Consider the following 24,224-nt stretch of genomic DNA (forward strand, 5'->3'; position numbering starts at 1 on the left):
GCAGGATCAGCTTATGATGGAAGTATCCTAGCTGCCATGCCACAGGCATGGTCAGATCATTCTTGGGTATGGGGTGAATTTTTTAGCGCACAGCTTACTGTAAAACCCATCTATTATTCAGCATGCAGGATGTTAGAAGAGACACAAAGTGGCAGTATCCTGCACCTCAGTGGCACATACTCTGGTGAAAAGCTCTATGGATTTTTTAGGCTGAAATGCAGGACTTTGCTGGAGGGCAGCTAATTAGAAGACTACATTTCCCAGGGGAGCTGGCATGTGGGCAGAGGCATATATATGTAGAAGCCCAGGAACCCTAGGAATAGAATTGACCTGTGAGAGAGTTGGATGGTAGGTGTGAAGAGATGGCTGGGTGTAACGCCAGAGGGCCAGACTAGGCCGAATGGTGAGACAGTGGAGAAAAAGGGAGGAATAGCTGATCGCTGACATCGCCAAAGAGCCTGAAAAATAACCCTGTCAGCCTGTGACTGCTGCTGTCATGAACTAACTCTTCTGGGGGCCCCCATCTACAGAGAGACTGCCAGTGGCCTGAATGATTGGGTAAGAAAGTCCTATTCTCTAGCCAATTAAGTTGTCACTGACATTCTCTTATATCAACCATTCTCTGTCTTGTTACTGACAATGTTGACAAGTTACACATGTTGAGGCCTAGTTCACCCGGCCTATTAGCAAACACATCTTCAGCCTAATCCAGTCAACAGAGCCTGCTGCAATGTCCGCTCTCTGCAGGCTAAGCCACACCACTGCTTCTCTTGCATGTGGCCCAAATTCATTAAGGTACACTTTCCATTGTTGCCATTTGCTACGGTGGCCTAGAGAGGGATCAACCTTTACCAACAGGTGCTACTGCCCACTGCCTGTTCTTGCAATAATCCTTTAGGGAACTTTCACCAATTGCATCCAAGGAGATCTGAATGCTTGTAGTGCACCAACTTGGGCCCCAACAAGTGTGCAGAAGATCCTACACTGCAGTAAAGGGACATTTTTTTTCCTTGTTTTAAACAGCTCTTTTTTCTCTCCGAACTGAACCTTGTCACCAGCTCATGAGTGCCCATGAGCAAGCCTTACTTCTTGGTAGTTTTTTTTTTTTTGCTCATTGGGGAAGGAGACAACTCAGAGCTGAGGTCTTTTGAGTCAAATTCTGAATTGCAGGATATCTGAAACTGATTAAGGTTTTTGCTGTGTGAATTGACTTTTGCTTAAAAATTACTAAGAGTGATAACTGTTATTATTTGCACTCCTATTACTCTATGTTGCTTTACTGTGCCCACATTCAATTCCAATATAAACAAAACAGTAGTTCACTCTAAACTGTGTGTGAGTCTATTTTCTGGTAATATTCAGAGGGTTTACTCTGGCCAGAAGTGTATGCTGGTGTCAGCAGGGGTTGAGCTGAATGGGGTCAAGAGCAACAGGGAACCCAAATATAATTTAGCGACTCCTAAGGGGGTAATGCTACATTACTCTTCCCCCAGTGCAGAAGGGATACTAGAAGTGGTGCACACATGTATTTAAGAGCACGTTTACATACCTGTTAGATGGCAGAGACATTGTTTACTGGTTCTATATTTTCAAAATGTTCACATCCTTTCGATGATTGTAGATAGCATTAGCTATTAAGTTTTCAGACCAATTTTACATTTGTGTGTTCAGCTTCTAAGAAGAATAAAGAAATAAACAGTTTAGAAATGTCCATTATGTTTGCATCAATATTGTTGCTAAGATTATTCATGTCCTTTTATCTTTCAGCATTTGCACAGAAAAAGGAATCCAGTGTCAGAATGACCCAAATGGTATGTCCTTCTTCTCATATTTCCAAATTCCCTTGTCACCTGAGGTCACTCTCCTTACCATGATTCTGGGATCAATTAAATATATTACAAATGGAATATTTAGATTCTTGCTGATGGCTGGTAGAGCTCTAATTCCCAGATATTGTAAATCCCAAGCAATTCCCACAATACGGGAATGGGTAGAGGAAGTGAACTATACTATGTGTATGGAGGAGCTGGTAGCTGTAGACCATAAAAATGACTCCAAGTTTAGTGCCCCATGTCTGGACTTTCTTGAAGCTCCTCTGTTATTGCCCCGTATGAGATGATATCTCGTGATTGAAACCCTCTTATTGCTGACTTTGATGGTCAAATGCTACGGGATAACAGCTCTGGATATCTTTGGCCATCCCTCTCTGTCAGGTGCTATTTTCCTTCTTTTTTTTGAACCCCTCTTTCTTACTCTTTTATTTTTCTCATTATTTTATTTTTTCTATTCTTTTTCTCTCTTTTTAATTATTTTTTTTTTTCAATTGGTAGAAAAGAGTGCTCTGATAGTAAACATTTCTTTATTGTACAATGGTTTAAATGTGTGTTATACACTTTTTTGAAGGATGAGATTATATGTTGCCACTACTTATTTTTGTGTGGCTATATCTTACCCTGTAAATATTAATAAGTGTCACTATCACTGTCATAGTGCAACATCTCCCAATAAAAATTGAATAAGTATATTTACAAATTAGTGTATTATACAACATCTGCTTTCTGTTACATCTGCCTTTAAAGTATCTGTAAATTTATCCCACAATAAATATATAATTGAAAACCTTAAAGTGGTTGTAAACTCATACCCAGTGAAGTGACTGGCCTCAGGTGATACACAAAGATTAAACAAACCCTCATACATAAGTTGTACCTGTTTTTCTTCTCCAGAGCCATTCAAATTACAGAATTTAGACAGCATTTCTCAGCTCCAGAAAGGCAGGGACAGGGATCTGATGTCACATACTGCAACTGCTTAGCATAGAGCAGGGAGCTGAGTGTAATCTGAGACCTGAGTAAAAGGAATGGACACCTCACCCCCTTTACTCAGTCTCATAGGGAAACAGGCAAAGCTGAGGCTGTCAAGACTCTCAGAACTGACCCATGTAGATAGCAGAGGAAGGAGAGAGGAAACAGAAATCACAATACTGTGGATGCTTTGGATGGAGGCAAGTACACACTAAAAAGGATATACTTTGTTCATTTTTTCATTTCAGAGGTTTACAGCCACTTTAAACGTTATGCAAACATGCAATCTCAATTATCAAAATGCCCTGTAAATACCTTATTTTGCACATTTTATCAAATAAATGCTTTGTTAGGGACTCTATTTGGAGTGTGATCTCAACTCATCTGCTCTGGATACATGTTTTGGTTCTAGTAGGAATTGGTGAAGAGAAGGAGGGACATTTAAAATCCAGTTCTTAAGAATCATCCTCCTGTCAACCACTGATAATATAAGGGGTACTTCTGCAAGTATGAATATTGCCTTTAAAAATGCATACAAGTTTATTGGACTACCTAGCTCCAAAATTGTTTTACGTGGGGACAGTCCCAAAGGTTATGTGAATTGTATTGCATTTGAGACAGTAGTATGATTTGGACAGCCCTTCTCAGGAAGATTTCCAGCCTGAATAGCCCAAAACAAGTTTGAGCACCTGTTCATGGTTTTTTACCTAATATTGGCTACGGTCATGCAACTCTGAGCAGGCACTAGCACATCAAGAACATGTCTCAAAGTGCATATGTGGCATACATCTCACAGCGTGGGTAGAGGTGTGCATGAACACTTATTACTCACAGTAGCACCAAGAAGGCTAGGCCTCAGTGTTGAAAGGTCTTTCACCAGACTGTTGTGTGCAGCATCCTGACTACTGACTGATTCCAGTTATCAACCCAGCTTGTTATTTGACAAAGACATTTCTGTTTCTCTGCTTATTTGATCCTGTATCAACTCCAGTTTGCTTCATTGATTATACTGCTACAGGTTGGCAGGGCTGTGCAAAATCAAGTATATATACGTGATTTTGTATATCTGGGTAGGGGGCGTGCACGCTGCCATTGGTGGCTTCAACTGTCGATCACCGGGACCCAGTCGGTGATTCCCCACCGCCACCCGGCGATCGCCGAGTATCACTGATGGGGGAGAGGTATGTATGTAAATAATACAGATCTCTCCCGTCAGCTCCAGCACACTGCTTTGTATTGCTCTGCATAGCAGAGCAATACAAAGCAATATGCTTACACAGTAAAATACACACACATAGCACACAGTAAAACTGTGCACAACACAGTTAACCGTTTGATTGCCCCATATGTTAACCCCTTCCTGCCCAGTGTCATTAGTACTGATCACTGTATTAGTATTAGTTAGTCAGTGTCAGTTAGTGTGAGAATGCCCGCCGCAGTCCCGCTATAAGTTGCTGATCGCCGTCATCCAAAAATCCAATATACTGTATATGCCGTCATTTGTAGATGCTATAACTTTCACGTAAACCAATTAATTTACACTTATTGGGATTTTTTTTAGCTAAGACATGTAGCAGAATACATTTTGGACTAAATTTTTGACGAAATTTGACTTTTAAATTTTTTTTACTGGATATGTTTAATAGCAAAAAGTCTAAAATATTGTTTTTTTTCTCAAAATTGTTGTTTTTTTTTGTTTATAGCACAAAAAATAAAAACCACAGAGGCAGTCAAATACCACCAAAAGAAAGCTCCATTTGTGGGAAAAATTTCATTTGGGTGCAGCGTTGCATGACCGAGCAAATATCAGTTAAAGTAACGCAGCGCTGTATCACAAAAAATGGCCTCGTCAGGAAGGGAGGTAAATCCTCTGGAGGGCAAGTGGTTATGATTCCTTGTAAATAAATAAATTGGTGTAGAGCTAATCCATATAGCCCATATGAATAAACATAAACATAAATACAAAATACATATAAAATATAATAAGATAATTTATATAACAAATATAGTGATGTATCCAAAGTGATCTGATCCTCTAGGGATCTATTGTGACACACGTATACATGACACAGAAATGTGAAATAACAAATTGGTCCCAATTGGACCCAATGTAGTGAAAAATAACAAAATGATACAAACAAAAAACCCCCAAATTCCTAATTGGGATTAATGAATCAATATAAATAGACCTAGTGCAACAAACAGTGAATCCCCAAATCAAAGGGGATAATCCACCTAAATAAAGTGATACGTGCCTACATACCCCAAATAAACATATAAATATAAAAAATCACTTTATAAAAAACACATATACATTTCAACGCTCCAATCTGAATAAAAAGTACTGTATAGTGAAATATACATCAAATATAAAAAAATAATGACAATAAATAAATATAAAAAGTTCAAAATAGTGCAAATCAGCAAAAGTGATCCAAAGAAACAAAACCATGCAGGTGATGCGGTGAATGTGCGTTCAAGCTAATGGTATAAATCCTTAAATGGCTAGATTGCCCCCTCATCTCCTTACCGCGACCCACTGGGCCAGCGCGCTTTTAGGATCACACCAGGATACTTCACAGGCAGTAACTCATTAGTGGATGGTATCCATAGGAAATCCCCATCAATGGTGGCACTTAAACATCACAGGTCCCCTCCAGATATAGGTACCGCAATATAGCTCACTCTCTCATAAGGATCATAATAATGACAGTAAAGAAAGATCCTCCATAGTGTAATACTGTTTATTACATCAATATAGCAAAGAAAACGCCGATTGCCCGCTCACTTGTTGACAGATAGACATAAGCTTTCAAACCAGATGCTATGGGTGTACTTCTGCATGGGTTTCAGGTGTGCCAAGATGGTGTCCATGCCAGAACAACGTCACTGCATACCTAGGGACCCTGTGGAAGTCACATGGTTAACGTGATGCAACACGTAGGTACGCAGTGACGTAGTCACGGCGTGGACGCCATCTTGGCACAGCTGAAACCCATGCAAAAGTACACCCATAGCATGTGGTTTGAAAGCTTTGACATTGATCTGGTCACTTAAGTCACAGAGGGGGTTGTTAATCAGTTTCAGCTGCTTTGGTGTTAATGAAATTAACAACAGGTGCACTACATGGGCAACAATGAAACGACCCCCAAAACAGGAACGGTTTTACAGGTGGAGGCCACTGACATTTTTTTTTCCCTACTCATCTTTTCTGACTGTTTTTCACTAGTTTTCAATTTGGCTAGGGTCAATGTCACTACTGATAGCATGAGGAGACCCTACAGAGGTTGCACAGGCAGTCCAACTTCTCCAGGATGGCACATCAATACGTGCCATTGCCAGAAGATTTGCTGTGTCTCCCAGCATAGTCTTGAGCATGGAGGAGATTCCAGGAGACAGGCAGTTACTCTAGGAGAGCTAGACAGGGTCCCATCAGCAGGACCGGTATCTGCTCCTTTGTGCAAGGTTGAACAGGATGAGCACTGCCAGACCCCTACAAAATGACCTCCAGCAAGCCACTGGTGAATGTCTCTGATCAAACAATCAGAAATAGTCTTCATGAGGGTGGCCTGAGGGCCCAAAGTCTTCTAGTGGGTCCTGTGCTGATTATCCGTCACCATAGAGCTTGATTGGCATTTGTCATTAAAGACCAGAATTTGCAGGTCCTCCACTGGTGCTCTGTGCTTTTCACAGATGAGAGCAGGTTCACCCTGAGCACATGTGACAGACGTGAAAGGGTCTGGAGAAGCCATGGAGAACATTATGCTGCCTGTAACATTGTTCAGCATGACTGTTTTGGTGGTGAGTCAGTGATTGTCTGGGGAAGCATATCCATGGAGGGACACACAGACCTCTACAAGCAAGACAATAGCACTCTGACTGCCATTAGGTATAGGGATGAAATCCTTGGACCCATTGTCAGACATTACATTGATGCCGTGGGTCCTGGGTTAATCCTGGTGCATGACAATGTCTGGCTTCATGGTCATGGACAAGAGTATGCAGGCAGCTCCTGGAGGATGAAGGAATTAATACCCTTGAATGGCCCCCATGCTCACCTGACCTAAAACCAATATCCTCTGGGATATCATGTTTTGGTCCATCCAGCTCCGCCAGGTTGCACCTCAAAATGTCCAGGAGCTCAGTGATGCCCTGGTCCAGATCTGAGAAGAAATACCCCAGGACACAATCCGTCTTCTCATTAGGAGCATGCCCCAATGTTGTCAGGCATGCATACAAGCACATGGGAGCTGTACAAACTACTGAGCACCATTTTAAGTTGCTGCAATTAAATTTTAGCAAAATGGACTAGCCTGCTACATCAGTTTTTCACTTCGATTTTCAGGGTGTCTTGGAATTCAGTCCTCTGTAGGTTGATAATTTTAGTTTCCATCAAACGATGGGGCATCCTTACATCCCTAACATTCCTAACATATTACCCAGTCCATATCAGTATAGATATCCAGCATAATATTTTTCCCTATTGAGATCTGATGTGTTTTCAAAGTGTTCCTTTAATTTTTTTGAGCAATGTGTGTATATATATATATATATATATATATATTGCTCAAAAAATTGGTTTTAAGCTTTCACAACTACTAATGTGATGTCGTTTTTTTTATATGACAATATATAATAAAGTTTTTTATGATTTTAGTACAACATTAAATGTTTGGAACTTTTTGAGCACCTTAAAATCCCTTTTTTTTGTATATTGTTCGTAATGTGAGAAATGACATTGGCCAAATATGGTCATGGCAATGATGTCATCACCATTCCAGGCCTTTTCTTTATATAGCTGATGACCTTCCAGGCCTTTCCTTCATATTGCGGATGACAGTTTTGGGCACTGTTAGTCGGCAAGTAGTGTTGTTGTGTTAAGGTTGTCAAGTTTGTTCTTTTGGTGGATGTCAGGCATCATCGTTGACATGGATCTACATGGTGACACTTTTTAAATAAAGGACATGTATAAAATTATGTTTATGTTTTTATTAACAGATCACATTGTGTTTTGCAATGAAAAGGGTTACTATGTACCCCTTACTCATTCACATAGGGAAGGGCTAGTATCTGGGTGTCCCCTTATCATTAACCTCCCTGGAGGTATTCCCAAATGTAGTTCGGGGTAAAGTTTCAGCACCACAAGCGGTAACCCCGAGCTACACTCGGGAATACCTTGCAGCGCTGCTCCGGGATCTCTTCTTCACTTACCTGGTCCTGCGCTCCCGCGATGTCCCTCCTGCAGTGTCCCCGGCAATGTTCTCTGGCCGATGCCGGCATCTGTCTCCTGGGTTCCGTTCCCTGCAACGTCAGGACGTAATGGTGGGAAATTTAAAAATGTGAAAAATTTACATTCACTAAATACACTAAAATCACATAGTAAAACATTACTGTATAAAAGCATTTCACATACATTTTGTCCCTAGTGCTTTGTCCTGTGCCCTGCCCGCATTTTTACTGTTCTTTCTGCCTGGAAACTGAGAAATGTCCATGGCGTCCAAAAAGCGTCCCTTTAGGTCAAAAGTAATTTTAGACCAGCTAGAGAACAGCGATAGTAAATTAGAACTACTTGCAGAATTCAGTGATAATGATTCGTGGGGAAATTCGTCATCAGACACTGAAAACGATTTTGCGACTTTGCTGAGTGATCTGTGAACTTGGCGCTATATTTCAAATTTCAGTGTTTTTGGTCTGATTATATTATTGAATTAAATATATTATTATATTATTATTTTTTATGATTATTTATTAAATTATAATTTATGATTTCGTGTTTCAAATTTTAACATACCCGGGATGTTTACTAGACTCTTGTTCAGACAGATTTCAGTGAGTTATTCCTAAAAATTACAGGCCTACAATAAAAAAAATACATATTTCCATGCAAAAAAGTGTACTTCTTTGAGCACAGAAATACTGAAATAATCAGACCGCTAGGGAGGCTACAAGGAGCTTCCAAATTCAGATAAGCATTCTGTTTGCAGACCCCTCATAACTACTGGGCCAGGGTTGCAGGGAAGAAGCCCCTATCCTCATCAGCCTGGGGACAAGGTGCTTTGACAGGGACCCTTGCCCCCCCCCCCCCCCAATGATGAGGGCATGTGGCCTGGTAAAGTTCAGGGGGGGTAGAGGCGCACAGTTATTTTCCCCTCTCCAGGCTTGCCAGACTGTATGCTTAGATAAGGATCTGGTGTGGATTTTTGGAGTGACCTTGTGCTTTTTTTCTTTTTTTTTTTGCAAAACCTTAAGGGCATACAAGGCAGTTACAGGTGGGAATTATGCCAATCAATGAGAAAATGGGCTTCTTTGTATATGGATGTTAACTAATATTAATAAGAGCAAAGCATTATGACAGTATCATAGCTAAAAAGGTAGCTTAATGTGGATTTTGCATCTATGAAGCATGATTTGTTTGTTTAGTGTGGCCCCCTCCCCCTTTGCTAAAGCATCACAATAAATAAGAAAAAAAAAACAGTGGGGGAAAAAGTTAGGGTCCATTTACATTTGTGTGTTGTGATTAATGCACAAGCATTAATAGTTGTTAATGCGCGTAATATCCTGTGTTACCGTGTGTTGCATCTAGGTAGCTTATTCATTTAAAAGGGCTTTGTAATGCATCAGAATGCACAAGGAAAGGTTCATGAACTATTTTTAGTGGGCAACACGCTACAGCACATGGTAGTTTATTACAATGCATTGCGGCGCACTGCTGAACAGGTATATAGGGGTGCCATTCAAACTGAAGTGTAAACTTTTCCCCTTTTTCTGCCCATGGCACATAGGCAAGAGTGATATCTAGACATGTGCTGTTTCGTTCCAAATTTTAATTGTAATAATAAAGAATTTAAACTAATCTAAAATAATGCAACAACATTTTGCCCGAAATTCAAATCAAATTTGAAAACAAAGCCAAAATATAAACATATTGCTGATTTAATTCAAAGACTATGTGTATTAGTGTTAGAATATAGTCGTCTTCCAAAATTCAAATTTCCAAAAGAATAGAATAAAGAAACATAATAGAATAGAAAATAATAGAAAATAAAATAATAGAATAGATGAGTAAATAAAATCATTGTAGAATAGAAAAGAATAGAATGGAATAGAAACCAATAGAATAGATTTGAATATAGCCGTTTTACTAAATTCGAATTTCGTAAAGAACAGAATAGAATAAAACAGAACAGAATAGAATAGAAAAGAATACAGTAAAATAGAATAGAAAATATAAGAAAAGAATACAATAGCATATAAAATAAAGGAATGGAATATAATAAGAAATAAAAGAATAGAATAAAATAGAATAGAATAGAAAATAAAAGAATAGAATATAATAGAAAGCAATAGAATAAATTAGAATAGAATTGAATGATTATATCTATCTTTCGTAATTCAAATTTTGAAAAGACTATAATAGAATAGAATAGATTAGAATAGGATAGAACCGAATACAGTAAAACTGAATAGAATAGAAAATAATAGAATACAATCGAATAGAAAAAAACAGAAAAGAATAGTATAGAATAGAAAATAAAAGAATAGAACAGAAAATATATAGAATAGAAAAAAATAGAATAGAATAAAATAGAAAGGATATAACCATCTTCCGGAATCCAAATTTTGAATTTTTTAATAGAATAGAACCAGCTGTTCTTCAGATCAATTTGATATTTTCAATTCAAATTCGATTTGAGTACATTGAATCCATTGGAGAAATTTGAATCCGGTTGGAAATAAATAAAAAAAATTATTTCATTACGAATGTAACAAACAAAATTAGTAACTTCACAAATTGATTCAAAACGAAATATAATTTTTTGTTCTGCATGTCTAAAGACATCCTTTCCGTGAGAACCTGGGGAATACAAAAAGAACACACAAGGGGGCGCAAGAAACCCAGGTTGCATGTTGGGACACGTGGTACACCTTGTATCATCTCATGGTTTTTAACGCATTGTTATCTTTACTTTTGTGAGTACCTATTTGTTATGACACTTGTCTTGAACAATACCTCTCTTGCAATGTACTAGGTACCTGCTCCCTCCTGTTTATTCTGTTTGTAGTTGCAAAATGGATCCCCCTATCTGCGGAGGTCTGCATTGGCTATGCATTCCAGGTGGAATCCATTTTTTGTCATTCTTGGCCCCATTCTACTTAGATGTATCCCTGAGTGCTAGGAGGGATTGTGTGGTTGGAGAACTTGGGGAACGTTGAGTAGTTCAAATCATGCAGAAAGATTTTCTCATGCTATTCTGCAACTTCTTCCCATGACATTTGGAGTTCTCAGCATTCCCCCAGGATAACATCACATTCTCTGGATGGTGACCTTACCCTCTGCACTATGGAAGCTGGGGAATACAAAGGTATATATTTTTTACCTTTTTTCCTAACAGTTTTTTTTTAATGCAGCGTATTAGCAAAGGATAGGGAGCTGCACTTATTACATGGACCTCGCATGGAGTGCCAGATCTGCTTCCAAGCTGAACTCTAGGCAGTTATATAGTTTATTTATCAAAGATTCACTGACCAATTGTATTCACCTTCCATCAATTGCTGTAAATTGTTATAGAAGAAATCACTGAAGGTAGTCATAAAATGTAAATTTAGAATTTAAAATGAAAAAAAAAAATGTTTAAATATGAAATGCATATTGTCATAGATACTGTATTGAGCACAGGTATTCCCAAAAAATCTCCCAGAGCAGTGAATGGTTAAGACTTCTGTAAGTTTTTTTCTGTTCTATGTTGTTTCAAAGAGATTTACCTTCCCATTCAGTCCCACAGATGCAGCAGAAAGTAAGAGGAGATTTGTCCAAACAGAGGGGACATACCCTAAAGATGTGTGTTATGGCACATTTCTGTGTGCATGCAATGTGCTTTTCTGAAAAAAAAAAAAAAATTGCTGGCAATTAAAACATCATTTAAAAAACGGTGTGGGGTCCCCCCTCCCCATCCATGCCAAGCCCTTCGGGTCTTCGGGTTTTGAGGGGAACCCCCACGCTAATTTCTTTTTAAATGGTGTGCGATCCCCCACAAAATCCTTACCAGACCCCTATTCGAGCTTGAGGCTTGGCAGGTCAGGAAAGGGAGGGGGGTGAGCAAGCACCCCCCTCCTGAATCGTACCAGGCAACATGCTCTCAACATGGGGGGGTGCTTTGGGGCAGGGGGCTCCCCCCAAAGCACCTTGTCCACTTCCCCACAACCCTGGCCGGTGATTGTGGAGGTATGCTGGTGGGGGGCTTATGGGAATCTGGAAGCCCCCTTTAAAAAGGGGGCCCCCAGATCCCAAACCCACCGTGTGAATGTGTATGCGGTACATGGTACCACTATCCATTCACAAAAAAAACTGTAGTGTAAAAAAGACAGGAGACAGTGTTTGACAAGTGCTTTATTAAAAGAAGAAAAATTAAAAAATGTCCCCTGAAGTAGATCCAATATCAATCAAAATGCCCACCACCACCGCCAAACTGAAAGAAGAAAAAAAAAGGCTCTGCTCATGACTCTGGCTCCTGCCGTCTGACTGCATTGCTGGCCTGACAGTTCTTAAAATATCTAAGAGGCGGGGCCACCAGGTGACATTACCTGTGTGATCCCGTCCCATGTGACATCATCAACCGGGGCATGCTGGGTAGATGATGTCACCTGACCTGTCGGGCTGCATGCTTGGATAAGGGTCTGGTATGGATTTTGGGGAGGACCCTAAGCCATTTCCTTTTTAATTTTGGTGTGGATATGGTATGGATGGAGGGGGGGGGGACCCCATGCTGTTTTTTTATTAAAAAAAGTTTTATTGCCTGCAATTCTTTTTTTACATTCAGCTGTCAGTGGGGAACCCTGCTGACAGCTAAAATATTACAGTACAGTTTTCACTACTAAAACACCGCACGATTTTATAAAATAACTCATACGGTATTTTAGTAGCGTTTTTTAGTGAATTCAGATGTTCTTTTTTTTTAAATGCTGTGTGGTATCTTACCGCATACTCGGATGCTGTAAGATATCGCTTAGTGAATTGTGCCCTATGTTTCCAAATACATAAATAAAATATAATAAAAATAAAAATATATAACTCCAGAAATGTATCCATAGTCAAGAAGTGAACTTATAAATCAATGTCTTAATTTAAGTGGCTTAATTCAGTCCGCTCCTGATTACGTCATGATGGCGAAACACGTTGGGTGAAGGTAATTGCATCACCTCCAGTTTGCCGAACTTTGGCTATGGAACGCAACACCATTAGAGGGATTTCTCCTACATGACGGTGGAAGGCTAAGGAGGGGAAACGTTTTTACCCTAAACGCATTTGACTTGCTTAATATAAGAGGTCATTTTATTGTGATGAGTGCGGTTTTGGAAGGGGAGCACAAGTGTACTCATGGGATTGATCACCCATATACACTATATTGCCAAAAGTATTTGGAAGCCTCTCATTACACATACATGCACTTTAATGGCATCCCAGTCTTAGTCTGTAGGGTTCAATATTGAGTTGGTCCACCCTTTGCAGCTATAACAGCTTCAGCTCTTCTGGGAAGGCTGTCTGCAAGGTTTAAGAGTGTGTCTATGGGAATGTTTGACCATTCTTTCAGAAGCTCATTTGTGAGGTCAGGCACTGATGTCGGACGAGAAGGCCAGGCTAGCAGTCTCCACTCTAATTCATCCCAAAAGTGTTCTATCGGTTTGAGGTCAGGACTCAATCAAGTTCCTCCACCCCAAACTCACTCATCCATGTCTTTATGGACCTTGCTTTGTGCACTGGTGCGCAGTCATGTTGGAACAGGAAGGGGCCATCCCCAAACTGTTCCCACAAAAGTTGGGAGCATGAAATTATCCAAAATGTCGCATAAAGAGTTCCCTTCACTGGAACTAAGGGGCCAATCCTACCCCTGAAAAACAACACCACACCCCACTCCACCAAAGTTTACACTTGGCACAATGCAGTCAGGCAAGTATCGTTCTCTTGGCAACTGCCAAGCCCAGACATGTCTATCGAATTACTAGACAGAGAATCGTGATTTATCAGTCCAGAGAACACATCACCACTGCTCTAGATTCCAGTGGCGGTGTGCTTTACACCACTTCCTCCAACTCTTTGCCTTGCACTTGGTGATGTAAGGCTTGGCTGAAGCTGCTCGGTCATGGAAACCCATTCCATGAAGCTCTCTATGCACTTTTGTTGTATAAGGCCATATGAAGTTTGGAGGTCTTTAGCTTTTGACACTGCAAACAGCTGGCGACTTTTGCACACTGTGCACTTCATTATGCAGTGATTCCACTCTGTCATTTTACATAGCCTACCACTTTGTGGCTGAGTTGCTGTTGTTCACAATTGCTTCCACTTTGTTATAATACCACATAACAGTTGACTGTGGAATATATAATAGCAAGGAAATGTCACAGATGGACTTATTGCACAAGTGGCAACCTATCACGGTACCTCGCTTGAATTCACTGAGCTCCTGAGAGCGACCCATTCTTTCACAAATGTTTGTAGTAGCAGTCTGCATGCCTAAGTGCTTGCGTTTTTACACCTATGGCCATGGAGGTGATTGGAACACCTGAATACAATGATTTGGAGGGGTGTCCCAATACTTTTGGCAATATACTGTATGTTAAGAAGTTTAAGGTCACTCAACATCATTAATTCAACAGAACTGTTAGAACAAATGTGGAAGGGGCTCTGTAGCCATGGAGAATCATTACGTTTCTTATGGTGATTGGAAAGAATTAAGTCAGTTGGACATTGCTTTATAAGTTCACTTCTTTACTAGGGACACATATCTGAAGTTATATATTTTTATTATATTTTATTTATGCATTTGGAAACATAAGCAGTTATTGATTTGGCAAAAAGCATATATGTTTGTTTGCTATACTTACCAGATGTACATTATATAGGTTGATCTTCATTTGCAACACAACACTAAACAGGAAGGGGGAGGAGTATTGTAGTACACATTTTATTTTACTAATTTATTTATGAGGTGGATTGACAGCGCGATACTACTTACTTTTCTTATATATTACACTTTGGGTTGGTGTTTAGTGTTAGCAGCCGCCCATATATCCATCCAGGTCACCCACCGCATGGGATTTTCGATCAAAAAGTAACATTATAGTTAGCAATTTAAAATATCAAAGATATTAACCATCCTTGTTTAACTGATATAATGTTATATCCTGTCGTTACCATTCAGGGTGCCGTTGTATATATCAAGGGCTAAGGATGAAAACTGGTGAAATTATTCTCCTGGAGGAAAGTTCTGAAACATGTACAGTTGTGAAGTGTGGAATAAATGGAACAGAAACATATCCATGTTACAAAGAAAACCTTTAAAAGTAACTATTTTCTCTTCTTTCTCACAAAAATTGGAAATATACTGCAAAAATATGAAAAAGCATAATACATGACTCTGTTGAGGCATAGAAATTGTGTTTCACTACAGTGTGATTTGGCAGCTGATTCTTTCATTTGTGCTGGACTGCAAAAAAAGTAGTGCATGTGCTACTTATGAAAAATGTGCTGCATACTATGTGATATACTGCCTTTGAACGCACTGGGTTTCTGATCTGTATTTGGGGTGCCTTTAACAGTGTATTGGCACCTACAGCAGATCACAAAAGCAGAGCGTTTTGAACAAGGTGCGTAAAAAAGCACACAGAACTCACCTTTCCCATGCCACGTATCAGCCCTTAAAATATTGTGTTTGAAATACTTATTAGTTTTGTATTTTTTTTAATAAAAGAGGCTGCAATTTTCTTCCACCTTTTGATGTTTTGAGAATAACTACACAACACAGTAGGAAAGCTGTATGAGTGACAGCCTGCACACTGCCAGTGACAGCAGTTTACAACTTGGGGAATGTGAAAGCAGAGGGGGAAGGGACAGCTTCAAAATATGTTGTTGAGAAAAGCCTCTGACATAATCTCAGAATTTTAGGAAGGGAATGAAAATTGCAGCCCCCTTTATTAAAAAAAGAAATAATCAATAGAATGTGCAAATTTAAGAATTAGGTATGGCCAAAAAAAGATTTTTGTTCATCTGCACAATAAAAATAATGTTGGCTCTAACGATGTTTACCCCTTCTCTGGCTACTGCAGGGTTTGTTACATACAGTTGTGTTCAAAATAATAGCAGTCAGACATCACTAACCTGATCAATCACTGTTTTTGGTAGAGATGATATTTCTACATGGCAAATAATTTACTAGCAGGTGTAGTAGAGTAATAGAAATCCAACAGACCCAACAATCATGACATGCATGCTGCTGATTGTGTGTAATTGAATCACTAATTGAAAGGGGCATGTTCAAAATAATAGCAGTGTGGAGCTCTATTAGTGACGTCATTCATTCTTTGAAAAACAGGTGGCAATTATTGCCCTTATTTAAGGAAGGAAGGCAGCACATGTTGTACATGCTGGTTACAGTGCATTTCTCTCTGAAATTCTGAGGAAAATGGGTCGTTCCAGACATTGTTCAGAAGAACAGCGTACCTTGATTAAAAAGTTGATTGGAGAGGGGAAAACATATAAAGAAGTGCACAAAATGATAGGCTGCTCAGCTAAAATGATTGCAAATGCTTTAAAATGGCAACCAAAACCTGAAAGACGTGGAAGAAAGCGAAACGCTACCATTCGAATGGATAGCAGAATAGCCAAAATGGCAAGGACTCAGCCAACAATCAGCTCCAGGAAGATCAAAGAAGGTCTAAAGTCACCTGTGAGTACTGTTACAATTAGAAGACACCTATGTGAAGCCAAGCTATCTGCAAGAAGCCCCCGCAAAGTCCCACTGTTGAAAAAAAGACATGTGCTGACGAGGTTACAAAGAGCACATTGACTGGCCTAAAGAGAAATGGCGCAACATTTGGTGGACTGGTGAAAGTAAGATTGTTCTTTTTGGGTCTAGTGGCCGGAGACAGTTTGTCAGATGACCCCCAAACACTGAATTCAAGCCACAGTACACTGTGAAGACAGTGAAGCATGGTTGCGCAAGCATCATGATATGGGGATGTTTCTCATACTACGGTGTTGGGCCTATTTATCGCATACCAGGGATCATGGATCAGTTTGAATACATCAGAATACTTGAAGAGGTCATGCTGCCTTATGCCCTTGAAATGGGAAATGCCCTTGAAATGGGTGTTCCAACAAGACAACGACCCCAAACACACCAGTAAACATGCAACATCTTGGTTCCAGACCAACAAGATTGACGTTATGGAGTGGCCAGCCCAATCTCTGGATCTTAATCCAAGAGAAAACTTGTGGGGTGACATCAAAAATGCAGTTTCTGAGGCAAAACCAAGTACAGCAGTTCTCAGAAACAGTGCTTATACAACGAAATATTAAGTGATTCAAAGGAAAGCAAAATCTTCAAACATTTTTCAGTTTATTTAGTGAATGTTTGAGTTTGTAAAGAAGAATACAAACACTGCTATTTTTTGGAACAGTCTAATATTCACTTTTCTTCAATTTTTTTAGAGGAACAACACAAATTTGATCTATTTTTCTTCATGTTTTGATTTGGAATACAATGTGTAGTGTTCCCAATGCATTTGTGTGTATGGAAATAAAAGTCCTGGCTTTACTACCTAGTGTGTCACTGACTTAGAATTTACTGAAAGTGAAATCTTAAAAGTCTTAACTTCTATCCTTTTATATTGGTTCCCAGTCAATGACTCATTAGGTCATAAAGCCTTAATAAAGTCATAAAGTCATAAACCTTGGTCAGGTTGATAGTCTTGGCAAACTAGCTCCCTTAAAGGATAAGCTCACCTTTGGGAACATGTTACCTAAAAACGGGTGGAACATGTATCATGTTCGCAATGCTGCAGCCACTGCCCGATTCCCTCCTTGTGACAGCAGTTCAGGAAGAAGTCCCCCGCACAATCTGTGACTTTTTTAGTAGAGCACGGACATGTGGGGCTCGGCCCACATGGCCTCGTCATTCATTCACAGAGTTCCTGGAATGAATGAACTACGGGTCACTACAGCCTTAGCTGCTGTTGACTTGTAATTCTCAATGAACTACCACGGCGATGTGGAGCAACGTGGTAGTATTGTGGTAGTTCATTGATTCTTCCGGTCAGTATACACAGATCTGCAGGAGACCTGCCTGGCATCAGCAATCTGCAGATCGCTGCTGCAATGATTTTCAGGCTCCTGCAACCAAAAATAATAAATGCACATGCTGTCCCTACAAGGTCCCTTTAAGATATGATAAAGAACATGGTACTGCCAGGTTGCTTGGGTCAACCACTTCACTTTTATTGGCTTCAGTTAAAAAGGAACGGCTACCTGTTCAGTGTGCACAGGATATTGTCCAGAATTACTGTGTTCCATAGACTGTGTTCTCACCTACCCTGCTGCATTATAAAATATACATCTGGTATATCAGATCAAACCTTAGATCTTTAGACCCATTTCACATGAGTATTGTCTGGCCTGATCAACAGGAGATCTGTGAACACTTTTCGGACATCTGTGCCCATTCAGTTTTTTTCTGTTTTTTACAAAATGGAGCTTCCCGTACCTATGTTGAATGTATAGGTGGCCAGATGAAAAATGGACCTACATCCTTTTACATCATAATACTTCCAATAAAAGAAAAAAAGGATGCAGACCTTTCCTGTTTTTTTTCAGACCTGGACAGACTTAAATAGTCGGGTGTAAAAAAACTGTCAAGTGGATGTGATCATACCACCCGTGTGAAAGGGGTCTTGCAACAGCTAAATCAGTAAATGTATGTTTAAGGGCTTTCAAAGAGTAAAGTGAAAAAAAATTACCATTGTAATTATTCTGTTGCAGATCTCTGAAGAAGTGTATAATGGATGAAGAATCTTCTAATTATAACAGTAAAGTCTTGCAAGAAAACAGATTAAAAAATTATCCCAATAGAGGAAATTATCAAAGAAAATTTTATTACGTCTTCATGGTGGATTTGCGACGGGATCACCATATATTAGAGAACGTCTTAGAACCTTTTTCTGCATTGATATGTGATAGATTCACATGGGTATTTGACTAGTGAAACCCAAAATTGTGTAAACAGAACATTAATAATTAATCAGTTCTTATCTAACCCTAAATAAAATTTGTCAAATCAAAATCTTTTGATTATGTGTCCAGTTTACTTTGTCTGTTTTGTCAAAAAAAACCCCACAATTCAGAATTTAAAAGAAATTAAATATTTAGTGCTTATTACCTTGACATTTTATTCCCAAATAATGTGTCAGAGAAGTGAATAGTAAAGACATATGTCAATTATGTTTTTTTCTTGTGTCCTATCAAGGAGATTCCCCTTATTACCTATGAGATAAATACAGAAGGAAGTTTGAGGAGCAAGGGGATAGTCCCTTTAAGGCCACTTTCCCAAGGCCAAACATTTGGGTGCCTCGTGCAGGGTCATATTTTTCTGCCACAGGGATGCACAGGTATTGCATGCATCCCTGATAAAAAAGCATGAGCAAATGAATGCTGAAACTCCTGTGCTGGATAATGAGCTTCACAATGTCAGTAACCCCACATGGAGTACTTTTTGAGAATGTAAGCCTAGCTGCCCTCAACGGACCAGGGGAATCCAGGGGAAGCTGTATGCAAAGAAAAAAACAGAGGGCGCACGGGCCTAGTGCATTACCTTCTAAAAATGAGATTTATTGAATAAAAAGTTGTATACTCACAAAAAAATAAAATGAAAGGCACATCACAAAAAAGACAGCATGGTCCAATCTCCCTAGATGGTGGCTGTTGGGGGACTGTAGGCCTCCAAATGGCTGACTCATTTTGAGTCAGAACCTCTTCCCTCTTTTGGCAGTCCCATAGATGTCTATTGGGACACATAGTTGTACAGACACGGCTGTTGTGTCCTACTGTGACTTCCACTCAGGTGCAGGTGCATGGTCCTGAACAGAGCCAGAACAAGGGGTGGGTGGGAGATGCGGTTGCCCCAGGCACAACAGTATACTATAGAAACTAGGGCGCTGTGTGGTTTCAGCCCACAAAGCTGACAGGAGCAGTGAAAGTGGCATCACTACTCCTGTCAGTCCAGCGCTGGAAGTGGTGAGGAGAGCTGTAGAAATCTTGTAGTTGTCCTGCTGTGTTCTCTCTCCCCCTCTCCTTTTCTGCTAGTACAGCACTCCTTTATTCAGAAGCCGCAGTGGTATTGCCAGACACACAGAAGCTCTGCACTGGCAGGAGAGAGGAGCGGGGACATAGAGCACACCCCACAGATGACTACTGAAGTGTACAGGAGAGGAGGACAGAAACGGGAAGATGTAGGGGCGGAGTTCTCTCTCCCTCCAGCTCCTCCCCTCTGTCAGTGTATCTCTCTTTAGTCCTGTGGGCACAGCTTCTATTTACAGGAGCGCTGTCATATCAGGACTGTGTGGAGTTTGCTTACCCTCTCCCACTTTTTGTTATTTTCCCCCTCTGAGTCCCTTCCCCCACACCGCTCCTGTCCCAGAAGCAGAAATTGCTGCAGAAAACCCTACAGTCTCAATCTGTCCATGTATATGTACTAAAAAGCCAGCAGCACTGTCCCCAGTGTCCACATCTGACAGCAGCCTCTGAGAGTATGAATGCCTTTGAATTCATACATAATCAATACATAATCATAACATACATAATCAATGGGTTTGAAAGCAAACAAGCCATTCATATAAATGTACAAATTTGAAGCGAGGACAATGGTGGTTGATCACTGTACTCACTTCAGAGATCAGAATTATGAATGGATTTGCTAACAAACACAAATCCATTCGTAGATGTAAAAAAATAAAGGAATTATAAAAACAAACATAAAATAACTTTAGGGTGACTTCACATTGCCCCACTGTGCTTAGCCTGCAGTGAAGGGTCAGCGCAGCATAACCATGGTTTTGGGGCAGGTTAGCTGCTCTGCAAGCAGGACTTTTGGTGGACCAAAAGTTGCAGTACGTTATAGATGTCTATGGAAAAACACAGCTAACCGACATCAAAACTACAGGTTCACTGGGCTACAAGCACACTGCATCCAAAGCGTAGTGGGGCAGTGTGAAGTTACCCTTATGGTACAGTCACACCCGCTGATGCCTTAGAACACAGTGGCTGGTGTGCAGTGAGATGACAGCAGTGCCAATGCAGCAACTGTGGCGCAATATACTGTACACTTACAAAAAAAAACATTGACTCATCAAGTTAAATTGGCTGCACCATGTATTGCTTCCCACTGCACTAAAAAAAAGTAGCGCATGCAATATTTTTTTCAGTGCATATCACCACAACACTGTGGTGTTAACCAGCCAGGCAGATGCCAAGGGTCTATATCAGGGGTCTCCAAACTTTATAAACAAAGAGCCAGTTTACTTTCCTTCAGGCCTTGGGGTCGAGTCTGTGGACAGTGGGAGTAGAAAATGCCCCAACATCAGTGCCCTACTATTGGTTTTAATGGGAGGAATAGTGCCCCAAGGGCCAGATAAAGGCAAGCAAAGGACTGCAGTTTAGAGAACACTGGTCTATATTCTGCAGTGGGACTGCGCTGAAATAACCACTGTAACACAGCCCTGTGGCACCTGGTGTGAGTCTATCTTCACAAATTGTTTAATATTTTTGTTGTATTATATTATTTAAGCTATTTTAAACAAAAAGAAAAAAGTCCAAACAGCAACTTTTAAATTTAAAGAAATATCAGCACATGTGCCCATTGTTAAAGCTGCAAAACTTGCTATTTTCCACCACTTTTTTCCCTAAAGTATTAGATATTAAATATTTAATTCATAGCAAGGTAATCTGACAGAAACAACCTGTTGTTTCTCCCTAACCTGTGTAAGTACATATTCCACTGTAACTGGCATTCCTGCTGTGCATTTGGTTCTGGCACAAAGAAACCAGAAGAGGCAGAGAATACAGCCGGAAGGTCCCACAGTGCAACTGCACACTTCCACTAAACTACCTGATAGGATCGATTTCCGCCTGTCTGTAGCCCGACCTGTCCTTGCTTTTCTCTACCATTGGATCAAGGAGAAATAAAGCTCCAGACACCAAAGTGTAAAAGCAGTATTTCTAAAAGTATAATACAAAGTAAGAGATGATATACAGAAACTCAACAGGCATTGCTTAATCAGAATAACCAATGAAACATTGCATTCTGCAAATTGTTGAGGGGTACTATATAAGGTGCATCCGTTTACTGAAAAATGAAAGCAATTCCTGAGAAATTAAACTAAAGCTGGGACATCTCTGAATAGAGGCATTGTACAAAATGGATGCCAGTTGAATGATATATTTCCTTACACTACCTGACTGAAAGATCTGGCGCTGCGCACTGATTTTGACAAGCAGACAACTTCTGGGCATAGAATTCCCTAAGCTTGCACAAAAGGGGGGGGGGGGCAGTTTTGTATCTTTTCCCTGGGCGCTGCATGACCTTGTTCCGGCATTGGTTCTGAATGCACCCAGCGTGAATTCGGGAACATGGACCCACACCCACATGGTTGTCATATTGGGACACAGTGGCTGTGTCCATGCAGCCACATGTCCCAATAAATATCAATGGGCCTGCCAGCACAGTATTGCACACAACAATGTTGGCAAAAAATGGTCCTGCATGGGGCATTCAGGTAATAGATATATAATGGGGATAACTCACAACCATTACATAAATGCTAATATCATGCATGAGTGTTTATTAAAAACACACATGTACAAAAATGAAATAAATCAGTAATTATTATTAGAAAAAAAAAATTATATATATATATATATATATATATATATATATATATACACACACACTGCTCAAAAAATTAAAGGAACACTTTTTAATCTGACTATAGCATCCAGTCAGTTAAACTCCTGGGATATTGATCTGGTCAGTTGAGTAGCAGAGAGGGTTGTTAATCAGTTTCAGCTGCTTTGGTGATAATGAAATTAACAACAGATGCACTAGATGGGCAAAAATGAGATGACCCCCAAAACAGGAATGGTTTTACAGGTGGAGGCCACTGACATTTTTTCCCTACTCATCTTTTCTGACTGTTTTTCACTAGTTTTGCATTTGGCTAGGGTCAGTGTCACTACTGGTAGCATGAGGCGGTACTTGGACCCTACAGAAGTTGCACAGGCAGTCCAACTCCTCCAGGATGGCACATCAATACGTGCCATTTCCAGAGGGTTTGTCTCCTCGTATAGTCTGGAGCATGGACGAGATTGCAGGAGACAGGCAGTTACTCTAGGAGAGCTGGACAGGGCCGTAGCAGGTCCCATCAGCAGGACCGGTATCAGCTCCTTTGTGCAAGGAGGAACAGGATGAGCACTGCCAGAGCCCTACAACATAACCTCCAGCAGGCCATTGGTGTGAATGTCTCTGACCAAACAATCAGAAACAGACTTCATGAGCATAGAACAGAACCTTGGGGGGAGGGGCATGATCATGGCGCTCTATGGCGGTGTGTGCTAGAGGCTTCCATGCCCACTGAGGAAATGGCCCACATCTAATTCCTCCCCCGCTTGCCTGTGTTGCTGCTGTGAAGCTAAGCTGCAGGGGAGCACTGTGTGGCCAGCCCATTGGGGAGCAGGGTGGAAAAAGGTGCAGCGGCTGTGAACAGGGAGGTGGCCGCTTGTCACCAGAAGGAGAAGGACTCGGCAGAGAAGCAGAGGACCGAGAGGTGTCATGTGACTGGTCAGGTGACCAGGCGGGGAATCTGGGAGCCTGAGAGCTGAACAACAGAGAGAGAAGCAAAGAGTTTCTCTGCCCCTTCCCTAACGGATTGCAGGTTTGACCACCTGAACAGTGTGGCGAAACCCCTCTGGGAAGGCAGAGTACGGGGGGAGTGTGCTGCAGAGCCGGTTGCAGGACACAAGGTGGAGATCCGAGGAGAAGACTGCTGGCCCTGGGAGCTCCCACATACAAAGGCTAATCCAGCAAGATCCAGGAAGGAAACAAAAAATAAACGAAGGACAGCCAGTGTAAACAACAAACAAGAAAGGGTGAGTGGCCGTGGGAGGCGGTAAACCCCAAAGTCTGAATAACTGTATACCTGTATGTTGTAGCAGTGCTTGGGGGTACTAAGGATTCAATATTGGTGTCTTGGGGGCCCCAGAGGTGGATGGAACAGTATACTTAGGACTTAACCTGGAAAGTAAACCTGCATTTGGCACTATAATCCCCCCGTATACCTTGAGAAACATGAAGAGTAGATCTGTGAAAGGGGGAAGAATGAAAACCCCTCAGTCGAATCTAAATACAAGCACAATAAAAAAGTATATACCTTTACATGAAAAAAGCCCAGAGGAAGTAACGCTAGAAAATCACGGAGAGGAAAATTGTACTGGCAGGCAAAGGAGACTGTCTTTGGAGGCATTGGACAGAAACCAGCAGAAAGAGACCTCAAATCCTGAAAGTGAAAGTGGGAAAAAAAAGTATGGAGAAGCATGATTTC

General features: G+C 40.6%; 1 protein-coding gene across 1 annotated transcript in view; it reads left to right on the top strand.

The window, feature by feature from the left end:
• Window positions 1-18,908, top strand: part of LOC149445616 (mucin-5AC-like) — a 156,850-nt gene extending 137,942 nt beyond the window's left edge. Inside the window, exons 29-31 of the mRNA XM_089653502.1 lie at window positions 1,768-1,811; window positions 15,002-15,143; window positions 18,616-18,908. Of these exons, the coding sequence (XP_089509628.1) occupies window positions 1,768-1,811; window positions 15,002-15,141 (184 nt within the window). The 3' untranslated portion in view covers window positions 15,142-15,143; window positions 18,616-18,908. The remainder of the gene's footprint in view (window positions 1-1,767; window positions 1,812-15,001; window positions 15,144-18,615) is intronic.
• The last annotated feature ends 5,316 nt before the right edge of the window (window positions 18,909-24,224 follow it).

Source organism: Staurois parvus, unplaced genomic scaffold, assembly GCF_062004578.1.
Source record: "Staurois parvus isolate SC_StPar_1 unplaced genomic scaffold, SC_StPar_1.0 ptg000715l, whole genome shotgun sequence".
NCBI lineage: Eukaryota > Metazoa > Chordata > Amphibia > Anura > Ranidae > Staurois > Staurois parvus.